Genomic DNA, 23,186 nt, shown 5'->3' on the forward strand with positions numbered 1-23,186 from the left:
ACCAAAGCACTTCTGGACTTGTTTTTGTTTGGTATTCCTCAGGGTGTCTCTGTGGCGTTTATTGCTGTTCCATGTGACTTGTTGTCAGTATTGAATTTCATCTCATTGCCTATAACTCACTTGTCTAATACATCAGCCTTGCTCTGTGCCTTGTTTCTGTTGTGCATTTGCTGCCCTTCTCTTTTTGTTGGTGTTTAACTGCACATTAGGATGTAGTTGAGCTGACGTGTTCTCCAGACACATAACAGACACTTATTACTCATTTTGTCTCTTGTAAGCTGATCTTGGCATTTATGAATTTTCAGTCTGTTGCTCTATTAAAGTGTTTCCTTTGTATATTCTTGTCCTTTGCAACAGTCTTTTTGGAAACGATACATTTAAGCAATTATTTCCTTAAAATCAGATCTCCTTTTGCATACTTTTCATAGGAAAAAAAAAAAAAAGACAAAGTCAGGACAAAATAGTTTAAGGTATACCAGAACACTGGTAAAATAGAATTGCTTATTAATTTTTTTCATGTCCTTGTAATCAGCTTAAGTTTTGGGTTGGTTTGTAAGTTGCCAACAATTTTTTAGCTGTATGGAAGTTAGTATATTATTGTTGTTATTGGAGACTAGTATCTGTGCAGCTCTGTCTTCTAAATAGGACTTCAGACATTTTATGGGATGCAGGTATAATGCAGGGTTTTCATTGATGATGGAATCTTCGCTTTCTTCCCACTGCTTTGTGTGGTACTTCCTGGAAACTGCTGTACCATGGGAATGTGTTGGATGGGTCTGCTGACTTCTGGTCTTCTATTCTCTTTATCAGGGCTGCCTCACAGTGTGTGTATTTGCTTATTTAAAATTGTTTCTCTAAGACTGATGCCTGCAGAAGTCAGTTGAGGAGCCTGTGCTCCATTGCTCCCAGGTAGTGATGTTTGCCTTTCATAACAAAGTAGGGAGGGGAGTAAAGATTGCTTGTGCTGCTGGGGTACAGTTCTACTTCAAAGCAAATTTATTTTACTAAGTAAATAGTACTTGTTTTCCTTAGGTAACTAACTGTATCTGAATACCCAGTGTGATGTAGCAGGTGAGCAGGGAGTCAGCTTTCCCATTGGAGAGAGAAGGAACTCTGGATTCTCTCTGTAGTGTGTAGGGTAATCAGTCTGAAATCATGATAAGTGATTGGAGTGTTCAGAAAAGTGTTCTATAACTGTAGATGATATTCAGGAGCACCTGCTTTATAATGAAAACTCAAGAACCTCTGCTTAGTTCATCTGAAGGAAAGTCAGGAGATGATATGGTCACAGACTATAAATATGTGGGGATTGATTTCAGAAACTAGAAGCTTGTTTATTTAGTAGAAAAAGGCATCTGTATTCCAAGTCAGATAGGAAACTTAATTTTAAAGATTTTAAAGATTGGTACTAATATAATAAGCATTTTGGAAGCTTAGTAGCTGTAGTTGAAAAACCAGGGTAATAAATTAGTATTTCCTATGTAAAAAGTATAATGACAAATAAATTTTCTACTTGAGAATGTCAAAATACATCACAATCTCTGATCCATCATCTAATATAATAGCTTTAAAGTGCTCTTTGAAAGCTGTAAACTGCTTGAAAGCAATTTGTATATTTTTTAAAATCCCCCTTTTATTGCACTTCTTTGCTACTGCTTTTAATTTCCCATTTAAATCTGTAATTTAAAAAGATGAATGCAGGGAAAATTCTGTGTACAGAATTCTGTGTACAGAAAAGCTTTTTAGACATGCAGCACATAAGCCTCGTTACAGAGCAGCACTTGTAGTTAGATGCTAAATTAAGTGCTATGCAAAGTGACCATGGAATACTGCTGATGAAGGTGGTGATAGTACAGACCTAAAATCATGTTCCCAGATAGTGTGGAATGCCAAAGTTGATGCCTGTCTCCAAGTAGCAAACTAGCTAGGGCAGTCCCAGCTTTGAACTCAGAATATTTCCTATTACTCATTTTACTGTATGAAAAATTAGATTCAGGTGCCAATAGAACTTAGATTAATGTGTTAAGAGGGAGAACTTAGATTAATGTGTTAAGAGGGACACATAATCAATAGGAGATGACATTTATGCAGGATTTCTGATGAATTTTGTATTTAATTTGTCTGAATTGTCTGTTATGTTCTGTGTGACCCTTTTGTTTAAACTGTCTTAGTTATTAGAACAAAAATTTTGAAGAGGCACATATAATTCTCTTTTAAAAAGGAGCAAAGCTGTACTTTGTTAGGCTGCACCCAAGCAGTCTGATTTCCTTATTGTATGAACTTCGGGAAATTCTCTATTATTACAAAATAATTAACAGGTAGAGAGATAAACAGGTATTCTTAAGTCAGTTTCTTTTTGTAATGAAAAAATAAGGACTTGCAGATCTTCCAAACATATTTGAAAACAGAGACCATATAGATCAAAATCTACATGGGAACATGTCATCAGAATGTTTTTATAATTACAGAAGTCTTTGAAAACTATGGTTCTTGCATCGAAGTCTGTTAAAATTAATGGTGCCATGAGATAAAAGGGATATGATAGGCTACAAATGAAGTATTTCAATTCCAGAAAGAGACTTTGGAGTTATCACTGATGATTGTATGAGAATGTCACTTTGGTACCATGAAGTAATGAAAAGGGTAAATAAAGTGTTGGGTATTATTAAAGAAGTACTAGCAAATAGCATAGAGCATGATTTGAGTATATTCATGGGGTATAATTCTAATTTTGGGGGGATTCTGTTTTCCTTGTCTTAGAAAGGATATAGCATAAGTAAAAAGGAAAAGAATAACAAAGCATCCAGAGGAATAATCTAGTTATCTATAAGGATAGATAACTTAAAATAAGCCAGAAGAAAAAGCATGAGGGGAAATATGTTAAAGACATAAAATGAAAATGAAGTTAAGAGGATTCTCAGCTAGAAATTCTGGAACTGATATCTAATTTTAAATCTGTCCAGTAACATTTCTTCGGAAGTTGTGAAAGGCACTGACACAAAACACTGTGGACAAAATGCTATTTTTGAAGGCTCAAAAAGAAAATTACTTAAAAGCAGAGTTAAATGGATTTGCAAAGAGCAGGTGGCACAGAGCTGTTACAGAGAGTGGCTCAGGAAGCTCTTGACTGTCAGGTTCTGAGATGGTTTTCTTGGAAAATTACTGGGCATATGTCTAATTCCTCCTTGCCCATCTGTCAGTTTTTTCTGCTGGTAAGACTCTTGACCAGTTGGGCCTTTGCTCTCATCCAGGGTAGCAACTTTTACTGGTTGTGTGGAGCTATCAGAATAATTTCTCTCTCTCTCTACTGCACTGTACTATTTGATGTTTCTGAATAAATTACACTAGGAAATAAAAAAGAATCAGAATAAATGTCTAGAGGATGTTTGGAAGCCTGGTAAAAATGCAACTTAAATGCAGGGAATGGAATCTCAGTTTCTGTCTTTTAGGTGTCACTCAGCAATCATGATCACCTGAGCTGGAAATCTCCAAGTCTCATAAGGAAATGGAATCTGATAGATTCATCCCCTGAGTTATGTGTCAGTCATGAGATGATCAGAGTGTCGAAATTAATCCTGAAATGTATCTGGAAAGGACTAATGGTTAAATTAATAGTTTCAGAGAATGTGATTAATGCTACAAGTAACAGGTGAATTCCCAGCTGCTGCCCTAAGGCATTTCTGAATTAGAAATAATCTTGGTGTTTTTTTGCTATACAGTTTTTTTCCTATGTACAATACAAGATACAATGCTGCCCATCTTGGAACCACAGATGGTTCATCTTGTGCTCTGGTGCAGTTGGGAAATGGCAGGAGTGCTGGCAGGTTGGGTTTTGTCTGGTGTTAATTTTTATACTATACATTACTGCTGTCACTTAAATTCAAGTAATGAAGGACTTGAAAAATTTAATTGACAATTGCTAATTTGGCTTTGAGCCTCAGAAACCAGAACAAAAAGATACATTTTGTTTTCTGGTTCTTGAAATTCAAAGCAAGTAAGTAGTTATATATTTATAGCATGACCACTTAATTTGTTTTTGCCTATCTGTTAGTTCACTTTCTTCTTTCATAGTTTTCAGTGTTAATTTTTCTCTTGTTTCAGCCTATTTCTTCACTTACTCATTTTTACCTTTGTTGCAGTGTTCAATTTTTATCAATTTTTGTCCTTTTACTTCAGAAACCATAACCAGATGAAGTAGAATGTACTGTAAAATACAATTTTCTACTTGCTTTTTTGCTTATTGGGAAAGAAAAACTGCAGAAGAAAACTGCTGGCATGTCTGTCAAGCTGGTGCCCTGGTTCCAGCAGCAGCCAGAGCAGAGGGCTGGGGAGGAGTGTAAACCCAGGCCAAGAGCTGTGATATTTCCTCTGAGAGCTTTCAGAGATTGCTGCCTATTCCAGTACAGGGATTCCAGGAGCTGTAAGTGAATTGTGTGTTTCATAATGCTGAATCCATGAGTTTTCATGAACTTGGACAGCATTCTTTTAGTGGCAAGGATTCAACAGTCTAAGAGCAGCTTCTGCTTGTTTGTAGCCTAATGGAGGGGAGCAGAGTTGGGATTATGGGAGCTGTTCTTCTGCATCTTGTTCAAAGTTCTTTTAAATGCAAGACAGTGTTGGAAAGAGAATTCAGTGTAATTTTTTTAGGAAATAGCCTTCCCTTGGATTGAAGAGTCAGATTTGTCTTTTCTGTTCTGTTGCAGACAGGGACTAGGGCAGGTTAGAGCATCTTGGCAAGGAGCAGCTTGGACGGTGGCCTGGGAGTGGAAACTTTGGAGCATCACTTGTCAAAGTCAGCCTGAACCTCAAAACTCATCTCATGGCTTCACCAATGTTATAACAGTGTGGCCAAGGGTTGGTGTCTTCTGGTTCTGAGGATTCAGGAAACTAAGTGCTTTTTCAGTAATTGAAACATTAGTAGAAATATGTTGTGTAGTGTTGTTGGTATTAGATATTATAAAAAAGGAAACTGCAGAATTTTCTTGCAATCGTTGGGACTCTTGAGGGTCTGATTAATCCTGTTTTGCTTTTTCTGAATCATAAATTCAGAAGTCAAACCCCTTGTCTTAGTGCTTTCTACAGACTTTTTTTGTAATGAAGAGTTTGAAATTTCAACTGTGTTATAGATTAGGTGCTTTAATTACCTTAACTAAATGATATAGACAGAAATGATTGTGTAAGCTAGGATGCTGTCACAATTAGTCCAAAACTTAATGGAAGTGAAGTCATAACTCAAGAAACGCTTGCATTGTTTCATGTATTTTATGATAGTCTGAGAAACTTAAGCTTCTACTTGCAATATTTATTGTTCCCCACTTTTTTCAGGTCAGTATAGTTAATATTCCTTTTATGCAGGGTAAATAAGTGAAAGAAGTGCCATGCAAAATGGATGTTTTGGTCAGTTTGATATGAGCACAAAAGGCTGAGTTTGCCATCCCAGCTTGCAGGGTCTCCATGGTGTAGGAATGGGTGAAACCAGCTGAGGAGCAGAGCTGGCAGCTGTGGGTAGCAATAAGAAGCCATCAGGGCTGGAGTGAACATTGCAGTGCATGTTTGTGAAAAATTCAGCATGTGTCAAGATACAATTCTGCCACTGATATGTGCAAAGCCTTTTGTAAATGAAGGTGTGGCTTTAGTGTAAAGCCAGTTTGAATGTAAATCAAGTAATTAGTTTCCCTTTTTAAATTGATATTTATGTCCTAAAAGCTAATGAATTTCAATTAATGGGTTGTTATAGATGACTCTCCTGGTGTGGTTTTCTGTTTGCTGTTCATTAATGTGAGGTAAATTCTGTTCTGCTCATGCTTAGTGTTCTAGGGCAAATACATCTATTCTAAAAATATTTTTAGATAATAGATTGTTCACAGATTAATACAGTTTTCAAAAAAAAATACTTATCTTAAAATGGGAAACTAGCTCTGATTCACTGACTTGCTTCAGATCACTTCACTATTCCTTTTCAGACTGCCCCTCAAGTACTTTGAGGGCAGTGGGGTGTTCTAAGTAAGTGAACCTGAATGTTTCTTATCCTGATTGTACTTTACTTAAGACGACATTCACATGCAAAGTTTTCATATGTTATGAATAATGGTTCTTGAAGATTTACTCAATTTAAAAAAATCCAATTAATTAAGTTTTGTTAACTTTTGGAGAAGAGTAGTGAGATAGTTTGACAGGTAATTGACATGTTTCTAGTATTGAGTGAGATCACTTTTCAGTATCAGAGCTAGATAGGTATAGGACTGCTTTGATACTTAAATTAACTAGAAATAAGAGAATGGGCATTCTGTCTAGGTTTACTTATTTCCTGAATAATTGAAAAATGATTGCAAATTATGTGTTCTGAGAAACATGTAAACAGTACCCAACCTTTGACATTGTATTTTGATTTAATAATGTTCCTAGGAGTGAACAGTTTACCACCTCTCAGTTTCTTAGCACAGCATACCATTTCTACTGTGAATATCAAAAACTAAAATATTGACACCTGAGAACTGCTATTATCTTTCTATAATAAAGTCTTAGAATATGTTTTTTCTTTGTCTTGGCTCTTTTTGATGCTAAAACCCTGCTTGGGCTTCTTTGTGGATGCATTAGCATTATAATGAAAGCTATTATTCTTAAGGCTGATGTTATTTAAAAGGAGCTTTCTAGGCCTTGCTTTAAGTTGCAAATTAAATGCATTAAATTCATTCTCAATAGCACTTATGAATTTAATGAGGAGCCTTGCAATTCTGCTTTGAGCTGAGAGTATTGAGATGCTTCATGAATACAGATGACTGACCTGCTGCAAAGGGTTCAGTATTGGACTTTTGCTGAGTATTTGATAAACAAAAGGTAGAAGTTAGTTTTACTAAAGCTAATATTGACTTTGTGTACATTTTTAATGTTATGGATCTGGAATATGACTGAGATTAAACTCAGTCCCTGAGAGATGTGACAGGACAAATTAATTTGAGCAAGGTCTTTCTGAATACTTCACATAAAAAGGCAAGGCTTCAAGAGTCCAGTTTTTGATCTTAACAGAGAGAGAACAGGTTGGTTACTCAAACTTTTGTTCTATTGAGACTGTTTGTATTTGCATGAGATTCTTAGCACCTGAAAGTTTTACTCATTGAACATCCATAAGATACTGTGTGGTAGCATTGGTGATAGTTTTGTAGGTCCAGGTTGCCAATTTCTGCCTTGTGGTTGTTCATTTGTCTCATACACAAAACTCTAGTTTAGCTACAGTCTGCCTCAGCAGGTAAGAGTCTGTCTGTCCCTGCTGCTTTATTTTGGCTTGGGTAACCACGGTGCACATTGCTCCTCACTAGGCTGTTTTTGTAGATAAAGATTGCAGTGAAGAATTGAAAGAGTAAATACACACTGTGTTTGTCTTCAAATCAGTTCAGGTCATCCTCACCATCTGCGATTTTATTGATATTCTGCTGTCTTTGTTTTCCCCCTTCAAAGCTATTTATTTATATTTTTAGTTCAGAGTTTTAAGTTCATTTGAGTTCATTGCAAAATGCTGTGGGGTTTGAGGAGGAAACTAGGTTAGAGAATCAATTTGTTGACTGAGTTAAAAAAAACCCAACAACACAAAATCAAGCAACCAGATAACCCCTACAGTTTAGAATATCTAGCATGCTAATGGTGAGTCTTTAAAATAGTCTGCTGACAGAGATAAGATTTTCAAGAGCGGTGGTTCACTCTGAAAAAGGTGAGAGCCAAGGTAACATCGCAGGCATTCAGACTAGACCTTTTAATCCGCCAGGTCTGGGTGGGTATGTCTTTTCCTTTTGGGGATCCAAAAACTTTTCATATTTTCATTATAGTACTTGAACTGAATTTACAGCTCCAAGGTGAGCTTACCTGTCCTCAAAATCTTATTGTTAAACCATTGTGTACTAACTTACCCCTCCTCATGTAGGCAGACCCTGACAGGCTTCAGACTCAGCTACTTTGTTGCTGTGCTTTCTGTCCAAACTCTCTTTGGAGAGACCTGGATATCATCCAGGTGGAGGTCTAGGGTTTTATTCCTTCATCCTTGGGACACCATGGTAATCAGTCTTTGCTCTGTCATGGCAAGGCACAACAAGAGCCCCTGAAAGGGGCAGGAGTCAGTAACACAAATCAGAAACCCAAAGTTATGATTGCATCAGTGCAGAATGTTGGGAAGGCTTAATCCTAACCACCCATGGGTTGGTGCCATCCTGATTAAACTTATAATTTCCCTGGTCAGGTAACAGTGAATTCTTCTTCTGTTAATGATAGTGTCCTGTTTGGCAGTTCTGCTTCCCATTCTGTGAATTCAGCACATTTTGCTCTCTAGACTGGCTTATCAACAATGACAGGACTCCTGCCTGGCCTGAGTTAGGTCTGTGCAGTTCTCAAAATTCAGCTACATTCTTCAATACCTGACTTGAAACATAATTGCTCATGTTCAGATAGTTCTACATGATTTTAGTTCTTGTGAAACTTGGTAATTTTGATTTGATTTCTTTGGAACTCCAAAGCTGGGCCTGTAGGAAAGTACTTGTGTTGTGTTTCATTTTCAAATGCTCTTGAAGCTACATTTTGTTCAAAGTAGTGCAGAAATACACTCAGGAAAAATATGCATGTCCTCAAATTTATAGCTTAACAGCACAAGTCACTGACATAATGGCAGTAAGGACCTGCCAAGGCCACAGGCTGGCACTGATTTAGGGAGGAATGGAGCAGAGGTGGTGCATGAATTTAGTGCTAATTGTGTGTTCAGTTAGATCCTCTGGGCAGCACACTTGGATAGCATGGATTGGGAATGAGGATGAGTGGCAGTTGTGCTCTGTTCTTGTCACTGTCGGACTCCATGAAACAGTCTATAAATCCCTGAAGGTATTTTGAGATGAGTATTGACTTTTGTGATTTTGAGGAAGATGGATGCAAAGTTCTGAAAATAGCACACTTCACTAGTGACATGTCCTGTGGCATTCTAGGTTGTAGTTCAGAGAAAAGATACAAAACTGCACTGGCAGACCTTAACCTATATATCTCTAGAAAGAATCTATGCTTTTTAAAGTCAGCTTTGCCACTGGGTATTGGATCAATATTGTTTCTTACCACTTTTGAGTTTTTGTGCGCTTTGGAAGATATTTTATTTCCTACTTTCAAGAAGAGATGATGAATATGGAATTGTTTTCATCAGTCAAGTCACATTAACAGAAGTTACTGATTTTGGAGTATCTGCTTGAAGGCAGTGGGAAGGGTGAAGTACAAAATTATTTTTAGAGTATTCTTCTGGCTATTAGAATTGCTTTTTGAAGTCATGAAAGTTGGTCATTAAAGCTTTAAAAAAGACCTTTGCAGAAGACATTGCTGGTGAAATATTAGTACTATTTTCCCTTTCTATGAGTATTGTTGTTACTCAGCTGTTGAGTGGGTGGTAGAGAACATGGAAAGAAAATGATTCTTGAAGAAAAGCTACTTAGAGAAGATTGCTGGTACTTTAACAGATTGCTGCAAAGTGTGCACTGTATATTTGATGCGGTAATTTAAAGAATAAAATATTGATGATTCAGCTTTGTGTTAGCAACAAATTGTTCAGAGTTGGTATTTAATATGAAAGCACAACCTGATCCTGAACCCTCTCTGGTTATGAAAAATCACTTAGCACTTGATATTAGAGTAGAGCAGCTCATGCTAGTAATTAAAGCAGTCAGTGGAGAACATTTGCTTTCTGCAGTCAGAGGTGATCTGCCAAACCTGTGCAGCTTCAGTTACACAACTGCATTTTCTGGCTTTGGCTTGTGATGTGTCCCCACTGCTTTGCAATGATGTCTAAGTTGTAGCTTTCATATTTTTCAGTCTTGTACTGCATTAGTGTATAACTCTGAACTTCATATAAAGTATTAGCAAGTTCTCTTCACAGTTTAGTCAGACAAAACAATCCTTTCCCAGCCTGAGAACCAAGGACACTGTTACAGCTTCAGGCCCAAGAAGTATGAACAGAGAGATGAGGAGAGGAGTCTGGGAGGATGGGACTGCATAACGTAAAGCTGTAATGGGACAATCAACCCCAGTATGGAAATGGACCAAAACTTATAAAAGTGTGAAAACTCATGACCCTCGTCCATCTTGGGTGTGGCCTCAGCCAGGCTCTGGTATTGCCCAAGGTGTAGCCTTTGAAGGCCTTTTAATAAGTATCTGCTTTATTCCTTTAACACTATCTAGCCTCTGTCCCAGGTAGCCTTCCAAGGCATCAGCAAGAGTTTTTATATTCTACCAGTGTGACTCCAAGGCAGGCTCTGCCTTTACCTCACATGTGAATATAATTGGGCAGACTGATCCCCATGTCCCTCAAATATCTGATTAATCTCTTTTAATAACATTCTTCTTGTCTTCTCTTCCTTTTTTTGTGTTCTTTTTTCATTATGTTTTCATTTTGTTTATACCATGGTTGTTCTATATAAGCATTACTACACTTTGATTATGCTGTAGTCACTTTGTATACTGGCATTTCTACCACTGAAATTTCAATGCAGCCTGGGCTTTTTCACTGAAGAGTCTCAAGGCACACTATGCAGCATGGATGAGGTATTTTGCCTGTACCTCTTGTTCCTTGACTGTGTTTTAGTGCTTGGGCTGTTGCTTTCGGAACAACAATTGCCTTCAAGGTTTTGTTTTCTTTTAATTGTTGTTATCTTACTGATATCACCTCAGGGACCAAAGGCATGATGACTGCCAGAAAAAAAATTATGCTCTTAGCAGTTTTCTGCTGCATAATGTTCCTTCTTTTGCCACTGAAATCAAAAGGACTGAAAGCACACAGCAGATATGTGAATTCCTTTGCCTCATCTTTTGTATTGTCTTCCCCTTTCCTGCTTGGAGGAGAATGTAGGAAGCCAGACAGCTGAATTTACAAGAGTGTGATATTCAGCATCTCTTCCCCTTGCCCTCAATTTTCTTAGCACTCTTAAACGCTAATTTATTTTCGTTTTAGTCAACACACTACTTGGTCTATGTGTTTTCAACAAAGTTGATGTCTCCAGGAATAAAACATTCCTTTTGAATCTGGAACATCACATATTTTGGGATTTATTATGTATGCAAGACAAAAGCCTTATACCCCAAGCCTCTCTTCTCCTTCTTTAATGCATTTTAATGTAATAGACATGAATATTGTCTAATAGTAATTAGGCAATGTCATGCTGGGTACTGATATGGAAGTAAAATGGATGGTAGAAATGCATCCTGCTAAACCTCAAGCATTCTTGAATGTCTCTGGAAAATAAATGTTTGTGGTCTCCAAAATCTGCCATTTAGCAGGCTCTTGCCAAAGAGGATTCTGATACAGGGCCTTCAACACAGGGCAGCTCCATCTCAGTAATCCCTGCAGGCTGACGAGTGTGCCTCAGAGCTGCTCAGTATTAATGCACCCGTGGACATTTCTCAAAGGAGAAAAACTTATTATGTGCTGGTTTTGAACTATTTACCCTCATGCACATTCACAACATGCTTATCTTCATCTCTGCCTTTGCCCTTCAATTTCAAACCCCACAGGCTCCCAGGCTTTCTGGAACAGAGCAACCTGTGTGTGCCTGAGCTCACATGTACTAGGGGAACCCAGTCCTCCAGCTCCTGAATGCTTCACAGGCCAATGACATTCCTGCTGTGTGCCTGCACAAGTCTGCGAATGTTGGTATGGCCAAGACATTTCTGGTTTCCTGTCACTGGCCAGGAACATTTCTGTCTCTGCGTTATGAATATTGCAGTAATGAAACGTTCGGCAGCTCTTGATTGCATCCCTTCTGGATAGAAGATGAGACATGGCAACTCTTGGTGATTAGAGGAGCATCTGTCAGTACCTATTTATCTCTTAATATTCCTGCTATAAATAACTGGAAATGCTTTTACTTAGGTCTGTATATATCTTCCTTTATTCTGCATGTAAAAATTCTGCTGTCTCATAATTTAAATAGTCACAATTGCTGTAGGAAGGTATAATGTGAGATGGAGAATAACCATGTTCTAATGCTGTGAACTGATGAAACCTCTGCATGTTAGCTAAATACAGTACAGCTGACCTAATCAAGTTGTTTCCTGTGGGCTGGTATCCTTCATTCTCATCATACCCAGCACCAGAAATTCAGATCCACAGCATGTTCCTAGAACAGACCCACTGGGCAAGAGCAGGTGCTGCACGCTGTGCCAGTGCTGGCTGTGGGTACCTGCTGAGAACACTGTGGCCATTGATTTGACCCCACTTCTTTCCTGTGTAAGGCTGGGAATATAGGTGTATTTAGCTGCCAATTTTCATATAGATGCTGGGGAATGACCTTTGACCCTTCCCCTTTTATAAAATTTAAAATAGGCTGGTAAAGTTAAATATTCAACAATGTGACTAAATCAAGCTGTTTTCTCTTTTTGTGCTTTTTGGGGGAATGGGGGAAGGATTAATTTTGGAGCTTTTTTTATTTTGAATATTGGAATAAAAATGTAGTATAGAGATCATGCATCCTTAGCATTAAAAATTGAATGAATAATAAAAACCTCATTTAAATATTCATTTAAATGTTCATTTAAATATCTTAAATTAAAAAAAAATTAAACAGTGTGTGCCTGAATGTTGTGGTTTCGTGGTGCTGCTGCATTTCAAGGAAATACAACTCTTGAAATTGTTAACACAAAGTAATTCTTGTTATTATGATGGTATTAAAAATTTATTTTCTTTGACATTTTAATGTTGAAATCTTGTACAATGTATCTGCCCACTCACAATTCATATACTTTCCATCATCAACTGCTTGTAAATTCATTAATTTTCTGCCCCAAGAAGCATTCAGAACAGCAGAAGGATTAAAAACTTTGTGGATGTAAGCCTTGGAAAAGTTTTGAGGTGGTAAAATGGAGAAAAATTAAGGGATTGTAGAAGGTTTTGGGAGAAATAACCTTTGGAGCTTCTTTATAATAGTCAGATGACTTTTGCCTTCTATTCAATATTTTGTGCATTGCATTGATTATTTGTGGCCAGCAAATTGACTGGTGTGTGGTGGTTCAATGGTGCTCTTTAAATAGAGTGAGAGAGCACACAACATGCAGACCTAGCTAATGCAGAGCATGTAGGGCTTCTTCGTACGACCATAATCCAGCAAACATATTTTTAACTTCCTCAGGCAGAAATATTTTCATTTATTTTCCCTTCATAGTTTGGCTGGGTGTTTTTGGTTGGGTATTTGGCAGTTTGTTTTTTTTCCATTTGGGTTGGTTTTTTGGGGTTTTTTTGGTTGTTTTTTTTTTTTTTAATCAAAAAGGACTCTCAGTGTTGTGACTTTGATGAGTGCTCATGGTGTTGAGATGGGAACGCTCAAGCGCTCTGATGCAGTGAGGAGCCCGAGACTGGAGATACACGAAGCTGCTCCTGTGCAGCCACGGCAGCTGCTGCGGCACGCGCCGCGGGCACCGGCCGCTCGCGCGCCTTTCAGCTCCTGCACGCTGCCAGCGGCTGCCAAACACAGAGGGAAATTCACAAACCTGCGGGACAGTGTAAAAAAGAGCCCTACAAAAAGCACAGCAAAAGTAAAAGCTGCTAGTGGTTGGGTGTCTGATGGCTCCTGCTCCAATTGCTCTGTAGGGAAGGTAGGTGTTGCAGTGTGTGTTTGGAGATGTGCGTTTTTGTGCAAACTGTTGGAAGTATGTTGCATTCTTTTCTTTCTGTAGTTTTAGCCCTGCCGTGTCTAATGACTTTCTTACCAATTTTTCTTTTATATTTTATTGCTAGAAATCAAAGTAGTAATTATTGAAATCAGATTGGCAAAGGAATACTTGTTCTCATGTTTTCTAGTGAAGGTTGCTGTACTTTATACAATAAGGGGGTTTACAGTAATTTCTTGAAAGTTTAGTTGACTTGATTTTTGCTCTCCAAAGTGTATCTTTTTGTTGTTTCCTAAGAACAGAATTTGCTGAATTTTACAGAATTTGTTTGGTTAGTTGGTCTCCTTGAGGATGTGTATGGTGCTGTGATATACCTACATATTAGTTGGTATTTCCTCACTGAAGGACTTGCTGTGGGTTAAACACAAAAAACTACTTACTTTGGAACAAGGCAGACTTAAAGGGGTGTCTCATATTTTGTATGGGTAGGGCCAAATTGGTGCTTGAGCTGTTTACTTTGATTTGTCATCTGAAGCCTGGGTTGTTCTTTCAGGAGACACAGGTTTATTGCACTGAGCATTTCCTGCATCCTTTGCAAAAGGCATATTAATATTTTTCCAGATCAATTTAGATTCTCCCCTACCTTCCTCTTTTTAAGCACTTGAAATATTGTCCTTTAGTCTTTAGATGTAAGAATGCTTTAATGACATTAGGATTAACTCTCAAGATACCAAACATATTTTGTTCTTGCATCTTTCAGTAATTGCAATGTTTTTCAGCAGCTTTCATTTTGGAAGGATTGACTTTGAGCTGAAAAAACCCTGTAGAAATACCATATGTACATTTAATATGTGTTGCTGTTCTTGGATTCTTAATGCAATTAGCATTATTTGCCATTACTGTTTAATTTGCTGGCTGCTGTTGATGTATGCTGCTTTGTATTTTAAGGCATCTCAAACTTTTAAAATGTTTAATACTCTTTATGTTCTGGGGTTTTTGTTCACTTTTGGGATTTAGTATTTTCTTTTGTCATTATGCTTCATTATTTTTAATGATCACAAGAACGTCTTGGAACATCTAAATTGCAAGAGCTTTGATCTGCTGTTCAGCTTGTAATGTTGATGATAGTTGCCAGCAGTTTGTGTTGCTGACAGCTTGTTGACAACCAGTATGTGAACATCTCAAAGACATTTGAGTCAATGTTTTGCTCAAAATGCTGTTTGGAATCTTACTCCTTTGCAGCTTAATTGTCACTAGGTTCCCTGGTTATTATTTTAATGAAGATTCTTAAGACCAAAATTGTCCTAGTCTGCAGATGTTTGGTAACTCTGTGAAGATCTGTGAGAGAGAAATTGAAGCTGTTTTAGCACCTTCCACCCTTTTGGCTAAAAGGGTTTCTTTGATTTTTGCTAAGTTTAGAAACCATAAAGTACTTCTGATTTTTCTTCTTTATCAAAGAGGAATATTAGCTTTGTTGAGTGCTATTAATTTCAGCCCATTTCCCTGCTTTTGCACTCTGTTGTATATTGGTGAGGGGATTCTGTTGTGAAACCAGCCCACAGAAAGCCTGAGTCTGTTCATTGACCTGAGCAGGTTTTGTGTTGGACCCCGAAGTCTCAGTGCTGCAGGGAGAGTGCCTTGGTGTGTGATGTGACCCACCTGGGCATGTCCAGCTACTGTGGTTCCTCACCATCAGTGCAGGGCTGGGAATGTGTGCCATGAGCAGTGTGGTTCATAGGGGCTGTTCTGCATTGCAGTTAGGCTCCAAATCCATGTATGTGCTAGTTCATAGTTGTTTATGCTGTTACATTTGAGTCTTGTTTGTTTGAAACTGTTTTTCTAGTTTTCCTTATTTTTGACATTTTGTTGGTGATTTTTAGCCCACAGAAGCTGTTCCTTCCTCTTCTCCCATTGTCCCTGTGATCCCTGTCCCACCAGTCCCTGCTGAGACCATCCCATCCACCATACCACAGGTTTTTATTCTGTTTTGTTTTGTTTTGTTTTATTAAACGTGTTCAACTTTTATTTTTTAATTTGTTTTGTTGCTTTGCTGAAATACCTTTTGCTACTCCGCACTCAGTTTTGAGGTGAACTGTTAAATACCTAGAATTTCACTCTAATTTTTGTTCATTTTATGACAGCTTTTTGTACATTAAAATATTTATATTTTCATATAGAAGTGACTAGTTAGTTGTGATAAAACTAAAGAAAAAATAACCACAAGAATGGAAAGGACCAGTGGGATATTTTGTGTTCATATAGTAACTTCATGGCCATTGCATCTGTACTAAGGCATTATTGCTTGATTTGTTTCTAAAGAAAATGTTTTCTCATCTCCTCTGAATACTTCATACATGTCTTTCTTTGGTTGCACTTGCATGATGTTTCTTATGCTCTGCACCCATTTATTGGTATTACTGTTTTGGGGGACATTTAGAATACAAAAGAGATATTTTACCTCGCCATTCCTAACATATTTGATTCGAAAAATGTTTCCCTTCTGAGCCTTCGTCTTTTAGGTCCCATAATGTTCAAACAGCCCCCAAAACAGAAACCAAACCCAAGAAAAGTGAGGGCAGTAACATGAGTTAATGTTGCTATTTCCCATGTAATTTGGAATATGTGACCACAGCATGGCAAGCCATGCAACAACCCAGATAGCCAGCAGTTACATTTCTGCTAATAGATTGTCATTCTGGTTTTTTGTAACTTTACTGTAACTTACAGTGCAGAAATCTGAAATGATGAGTCCACCCCATCTGAAAAGATGGATTAATTTTTGGGATTGTTTGATGACAGATGTTTATTAACTTTAAAAGGAAATTAAGCTATCCAGAATATTACTTGAAAATTTTTGTAGTATGGAAGTCAGTATTTTTTTTTCTTAATTTTTACTTTCGGGCTACTTGACTAACCTTGCAACAGGTGGTAATCTTTGTCTTTGCTGAGTTTTTATTTTTAGCATAATCTATAATTAGCAAAACTTTTTGCAGTTGCCTGTTTTATAGTGCAATTTCCAGTAGATGTGTGTTTATTTGAATCTCTCACCTGTACTTCTTCCACCAGGAAGACCAGAAATTTGATTAGTTTTAGAAATACTCCCTTCTAATAGGGGGATTCTGTCCACATCAAGATTTGACAGGCCAGTGCAACCATGTCCAGATAGTACCTTTGGAAAGCCTGGCAAAGCTTTTTTCATTCATCATTGAAAAAGATGGTAAATTTGGTAAATGGCTGCTGCTTGATAAATATAGGAGTGTTAGGAACAATCACTTAACTTACAGAAGGGGTTTTACATTGGTTAGCTGATTTGTATATCAAACATACTGTTTACCAAAGCTCACCTACTAACAGCAACTTTGCTTTTAGTTGTGTTTTTTTTTTTTGAATATGAAAATAAGAACACTTGTCTGCCTCAAAAATAAAAATCATGGGGAACCAGCTTTCACTGGCACTGTATATGTTGAATATAATTGGATGTTACAGAATCCTAATATTAAATAAAAATACATTCCAAAATGGAGTGAAAAGAACATGACTGAGCAGTTCAACCTTGCTTTCTTCTGAGTAAAACCATAAAAACATATGTTTTTATTAAAACATATGGTTATATTTATTGTAACCTTAACAATAAATTATAGTAATGAATAATAGGTTGGGATTTTTAGTACAGGATCTTAATTTTAATTTACTCCTATTTTAATAGAACCTACCTGCACTTGAATAAGAAGCAGAAAAGGAAATTTAACTTAGTGGCAAAAAATGGTTGTGAAGGATAGTGTTGTTTTGACAGAGATTTTTATTGTGACATTAATAACTAGTGCTTAATGTCTTTACTGCATGAAATGTGGCAATGCTTCTATTGAGAGAACTGCTGGGTGAGAAAGGCTTTTGATTGCATATTGACAGTCATATGTGTCATCCTTTTTGTTTCCTCTTACTTTTAATTGTCTGCTTTGTTAACGTGTATAAGTCCCACCTGATTTTAGTACTTATTAAATCACACAGGCTTAATTTGTGACACTTGATAGCAGATTGATGGCTCCTGTCTAATGATGGGAGATTATTCATCTCAGCCTTTTCAAAGGCACTTCTGAGTCATCACTTCCTAGGTTTAGGAGCTTTTAAAAATCATAAATTCTTCAGAAGTGTGTTGCTGTCATAGTAATGAAACAAAAATGCAGAATACAAATAAGTTAATGCAATTGTCATGTTTTTGCAGGTCTTAACTTTACCTTTGCATGAGTTTAATGCTGGCTTCTTTTGCAGCCTATTAAACTATCCCTAAATTTATTTACATGCACACACACACCCCCAGGAGATTAAAAAAACGAATGTCATAATTTTAAAGATAATGTATTTTTATACATAATAAAAACCCCCTCAGATTCATTAAAGCAGTAAGGAGATTAACTTTGTTTAGTGCCACTGAACTTAATAATTAACAGTATTTGGAGTCTGGAATATATCTGGACACTGTTTGTTTGTTTGGCTGACGTTCCTAGAGCAGGCTAGATGCTGCCTATTTTAAAGGCAGATAGTTGATGGATAATTGGGAAATCTGTTTATTTGGAAACATTTCAGAAAAATGCCATCAGATCCTCTGGATTTTCTTTTTGTTGAAACCACATTTTTCACAGAAAAATTCTCAGTGTATGAGACCAAAACTGTAAACTTACTCTACTGGTTCCTGGCTTGTAAAAATGCTAATATTATTTCAGCTTTCTGTGGCAATAATCTCTGGCTGCTAATGCTTGTTAATCCTTAACAATTTTCTGATGGAAGCCTGTGGTGCTGTGGGGTAAATGAATGCCTGCTGTGGGTTTGCTTTTGCAAGTCAGTTCTGTAGGTCCTTTCTTGCTTAAGTTGCATTTCTGCAGGTTTTCATTTAGCAGTTTTTGAAGGGGGTGGTTCACTGCTCCTGATGGGAAGAAAGGGAAATCGAATCCACTGAAAATTGGTTTTGAGATACTGAGTGGTAAAACAACCTCTGCATATCATACCTCAAGTGCTGGGGCAACTGGCATCATGTCAAATGGTAGCATGACTCAGGTTTTCTTTTGAAAAACAAGGTAATAAATGTCAGAACTTAGATATTAACTATGATCTCAGACTTCCCTAACGGTGTGGGCTTATGTCAGGGAAGCAATTTGTCCAGGATAGTAACAAGTGTTTTAGAAGGTCAGTTTTGAGATTCTCAAGGTCAGGCTGCCTTTTAACAGAACTTTGAGAAAGGCAGCAAGTTAAATGCTGTAAAATTATCAATAGTGCATTTTCTTATGCTGTTCATTTTTTTTATGTTTCATTTTTAAAGGCAAATCCCCCTCCAGTGCTGGTGAATACAGATTCTTTGGAGACTTCAACATATGTAAGTCTACACTTGCTTTCAATTCTAACTTTAAATCATGTTTTATGAATGTAGTTGGGTACACTTGTTGTTGCTGTTTAAAAAGACCTATTTTATCTCTCTGATCGTGCTTGATTTTGTCAGCTCTCATGATGGTTATTTAAACTCCTTAAATAGCTGTTTCATGAAAAAAAAATGTTGCAGATTTCAGGTGGGAATTTTTCTGTGTTTCAGTGTATGGCAGTGCAAAACACAACTGAGATCCCAGAGGTTCAGTGTTCAGAGAACAATCTGTTTCTTCAACTGTGCAGGCAGATACTTTAATATTTAATGTGCCATTTCTGTTGCACTTCTCATAAAAACATTTCTTCATGCAGTGGCTATACTTAAGGTTTTAGTGCTATAAATATTCATAAAAATGAGTTGGTTCTGTTTGAAATATTAAGGTAATAAGTGTAGTTATGTGGAGGCTGAGCTGTTCATTTGTCAGGCATAATTACAACATTTACTTATGAAGTCTTCTATCTAGGGGAAGGCCCTGGAAATAAAGCTTAGCTTAGTGGGTGTGAGATCCCTTTAAAACTTGGAAAAGATAGGCTGGGTCAGTGATTTTTATCATGTGATATATTCTTGCTCCTGTCTCTGCTAATGTTTGGTTTGTTAGATGAATAAATTCAAAGGTAATTTTTCAGAAAAAGAGAGAGTATAGAACTAAGCTAAAGGAGAAGATAAAATGATGGAGGTTTTTGTTTACTCCTGTTTATGTAGAAGATATTTTAAATTGGATTAAAGACCTTTGTACATGGAAATAAGAGACTGCTTAAATATATTAGGATCCGCTTTGTTTTGTGTAATGGCAATGAATAGGGAAATGATTAATCATCCTTGTTATTTATTTAATAAAAAAGAAAAGAAAAGAGCACTGCACACTGATCAATCATCATGACCCTTTTGCAGGTAGTGTAATGCTGGCTGACTGCTTCAGTTAGCACATGTTGTCATTCCTGTAGATAATAGCTCAAGGACTAAGCTACCATCAAAACTTCTTGATCACAGTGGCTTCTTTTGTGTTGGTGTAGCAATAGATCCAGTTTCATGGATTCAGAAGGTCAGGACCTCATCCCTTTTTAATAGAGAAATATCATGTGTTAAAACCACTGTATCTTTTCCACTGAACAAACTGCTAAGGACATAATCATTTTTGAGGTACTTTGCAAAGATGATAATCTGTTATGTGTGGAATGGATATGGTTTCTGTTGTCAGGGGAATATAATTAGGGAGTGAGAGATAAAAGAGCTTGATATTAGACAGCCTGTGGAAGTCATGGCATTGCCAGCTTTTGGAGCATTTAAATATGTTCAATAAACATAGGAGGAAGGAAGTAGCTTGATCTTAATTTTATTTGGGGTGAATTAAATTCCCTTTTTAAAGTCTCTACTAGGAAATGGTCAGATTTTAAAATGCTTTCTTCTATATATATTTTTTATTTTTAGTGTGTTACAACTAGAGAAGTCTTTCCAGATATTCTGTATCTTAAGGGTAGGCAAGGTCCTTTGTAAAGTAATAGTATAAATGCTATATTGTACCTTGTTTAATATTTCATCCTAAAAGGCTAGGAATATGGAGTTGTCTGTAGCTGCTGTAGGTAACTGTGGAGGAAAGAATTTGAATTCCAAGATATCTTGGAAAAAAACTTACTCTTGAATATATAAATACGATTGAGAATTTGTTATTTAATTGATTTTGGTTAGTTTTGATTTTTTTTGCTTCTGGTATTTGGTTCTTTCCTTATTCTGTAGGTAGCAAAGAATGTGGGTATCCTTTCTAACTGGAGGATGACAAGGCTTCTTTCTAGGATTTCAGTTTTTCATCAAGCTTTATAAAGTATTCTTCTAAACTCTTTTACTCTTTTTGTCCCTATTTTAAATTGCTGAACTTTATTATGTATGTGACATGATAAATAGTAGTATAAACAGTTGTTAAATATTGCTTTAGAAGGATCTTGCCTATTTCTCATGAGAAGATGATATAAAGCATCCATCTTTGATTTTTCTCTGCTCAGTGTGGAACAATAAGAGGAAAGTGCTGCTCTGTTCTTCCTTACAATTCTTCTCTATCCCACATTCTCTTTCTTTATTCTCAGTTTCAAGTTGCTGAGGAACGTCTGAGGATCTCCAGAGCATTTTTTCTTTCTGGCAGTCAGAAGCAGAGGGCCTGTGCTCTACAGTAGTTGTGTGGAACAGTCTGCTCTCTGAACAGGCACCTTTTAAACTTGTACAAAAAGATTGTCTGATTCATAAATACAGAGTGGTATGAAAATCACATGTTCCCTCTGAGCCCAGTGGTCACTGTGAATCAGCTGAGATTTGATGGGAGTGAAGTTCCAACCAAGCAAAGTGGGTTGTGTAAAGTGTAGGATTCTCTCTGAGTCTCATTTTTCTTTTTTTTAATAGGTCAATGGCACTGATGCAGATTACGAGTATGAAGAAATTACTCTTGAAAGGGTAACATGCTAAATGTCCTCTGTACTCTGTTTGAAATGGAATTTATGTTACTTTAATATGAAAAATGGCAATCCAAACTAATTCTTACTCTTTTTATTTTAGGTAGATTATTTACCCTTATTTAAAAAAAAGTATATTCGGTTGCTAAGCAGGAATTGAAAGTTTTATTAATATCCGTGTCGATTGAGAGTAAAATGGGGGAATGATCTCTTCTAAGTCATCCTGCATTTAATGTTGCTACCTAGGCTTGTAGAGACTTACAACACAGATTCTGATTTAATCTCCTGTATTGCTATTTTTCTCATAGGCTTTTATTTACATACTATTAAGTTTATATTGAGATTACAAGTGACATCTTGTCACATGCATTTCTTTGTTAGGTTTTCTACGTTGAGATCTAGCTCAGTTCACTTGAGGTGCACTGTTAACAAAAAGACAGAAAAAGACAGAAAGAAATTGTTTTAGACCTGTGCAGTTCTGGTGGTTACTGAGAGGGTGAAGAGGTCTTGAAGTTGATGGTAAGGGCAAGTAATCCTCGAAGAGAAAAATGTCAGTCTGAATCTCTGCATCTGTGGGACTATATTAGAGGTGGGGCACAAGCTATTTAAAGGCTTTTTTCTGGGAAAAATGTGTCACTAATAATTTAATGAGGAGCAAATATTTGTATGAGTAATCTGAAATATCTAGCACTTTAGAAATTAGATAGAAAATTTTATGTAATTTATCAAGTTCAGTGAGAAAGCTGTGGGGCTGGAACTGTCACAGTTATACAGTGACTTATGTTCTCCTTACATGTATGTAAGTTGTAATTATACTTATTTTCATATAAATAAGTTATATATGTAGCATACTGCTTAATTTGTCCTTAAATATTTTTCTTTTCAATGAAAATGATGTAGATTTGGTTCTATAGTGTATCAAATACACCAGAATACCTTTTCCCCAGTAAATATTTTTCCTTTTCTATCTTTAGGGAAATTCAGGACTTGGCTTTAGCATTGCAGGTGGTACAGATAACCCACATATTGGGGATGATGCCAGTATTTTCATTACAAAAATTATAGCTGGAGGTGCAGCTGCACAGGATGGAAGATTACGGTAGGATGGATTTCTGTCTTGGGTTACTAAGTGCTGTTACTGTATTTTAAAAAGTGAATAGAAAATTTTCTGTTACTTTTAATAGTTTAATCATCCTGCATTAAATGTTAAATAGGTTTTCTTTATGGAAGTGTTTTGTAAATAATGACAAATGTTTGAGTGGATCAATTTGTGTCTCCCAAACTAATAATATCTGCAGTTTAGGAAAATTAAATGAAATTTTTCTATTCTGTGGTATAAATTTATTATGCCATATGTTTCATAGTCCTTAATTCAAGAAAAAGGTAGCTCTTGGTTTTCCATATGTGGATTTTCTGATCCACAAGGTAGTTGAGTTTATTAACAACCCTTTTTAATGCTTGGTAATAATTCAGTGTCCTAATTTTTCAAAGATAGCCATCCACATTGTAGGACAATTTTTTTTCCTCTTGTGTTGCCAAGAACTTGGCCCATCATTTCATGTGCAAATACCTGCTGTATTATGGGTTTTAGTCCTAATGAGCTTAGTTCAAGGCTTCATTTTAGCTTGTTGGCCATTGTCAGAGGTACATCTGGCAGGACACGGTGACAGGTGGGCCTGGCATTGCACTTAGTGTAATGAGGGCTCAGAGTTACTGCAGCA

The 23,186-nt window shown here is 36.7% G+C and overlaps 1 protein-coding gene across 14 annotated transcripts in view; it reads left to right on the forward strand.

Annotated features, from left to right (window-relative positions):
• DLG1 (discs large MAGUK scaffold protein 1) overlaps positions 1-23,186 on the forward strand; it is a 140,573-nt gene that overhangs the window by 70,499 nt on the left and 46,888 nt on the right. For 8 of the 14 annotated variants that reach the window (XM_059478846.1, XM_059478847.1, XM_059478849.1 and 5 more), the window contains 4 exons: positions 15,495-15,587; positions 18,929-18,982; positions 21,416-21,466; positions 22,440-22,564. In XM_059478846.1, the coding sequence (XP_059334829.1) occupies positions 15,495-15,587; positions 18,929-18,982; positions 21,416-21,466; positions 22,440-22,564 (323 nt within the window). The remainder of the gene's footprint in view (positions 1-15,494; positions 15,588-18,928; positions 18,983-21,415; positions 21,467-22,439; positions 22,565-23,186) is intronic. The other 6 variants (XM_059478851.1, XM_059478852.1, XM_059478857.1 and 3 more) reach the window with 1 other exon arrangement.

The sequence above is a fragment of the Ammospiza nelsoni genome, chromosome 10 (genome assembly GCF_027579445.1).
Source record: "Ammospiza nelsoni isolate bAmmNel1 chromosome 10, bAmmNel1.pri, whole genome shotgun sequence".
Lineage (NCBI taxonomy): Eukaryota > Metazoa > Chordata > Aves > Passeriformes > Passerellidae > Ammospiza > Ammospiza nelsoni.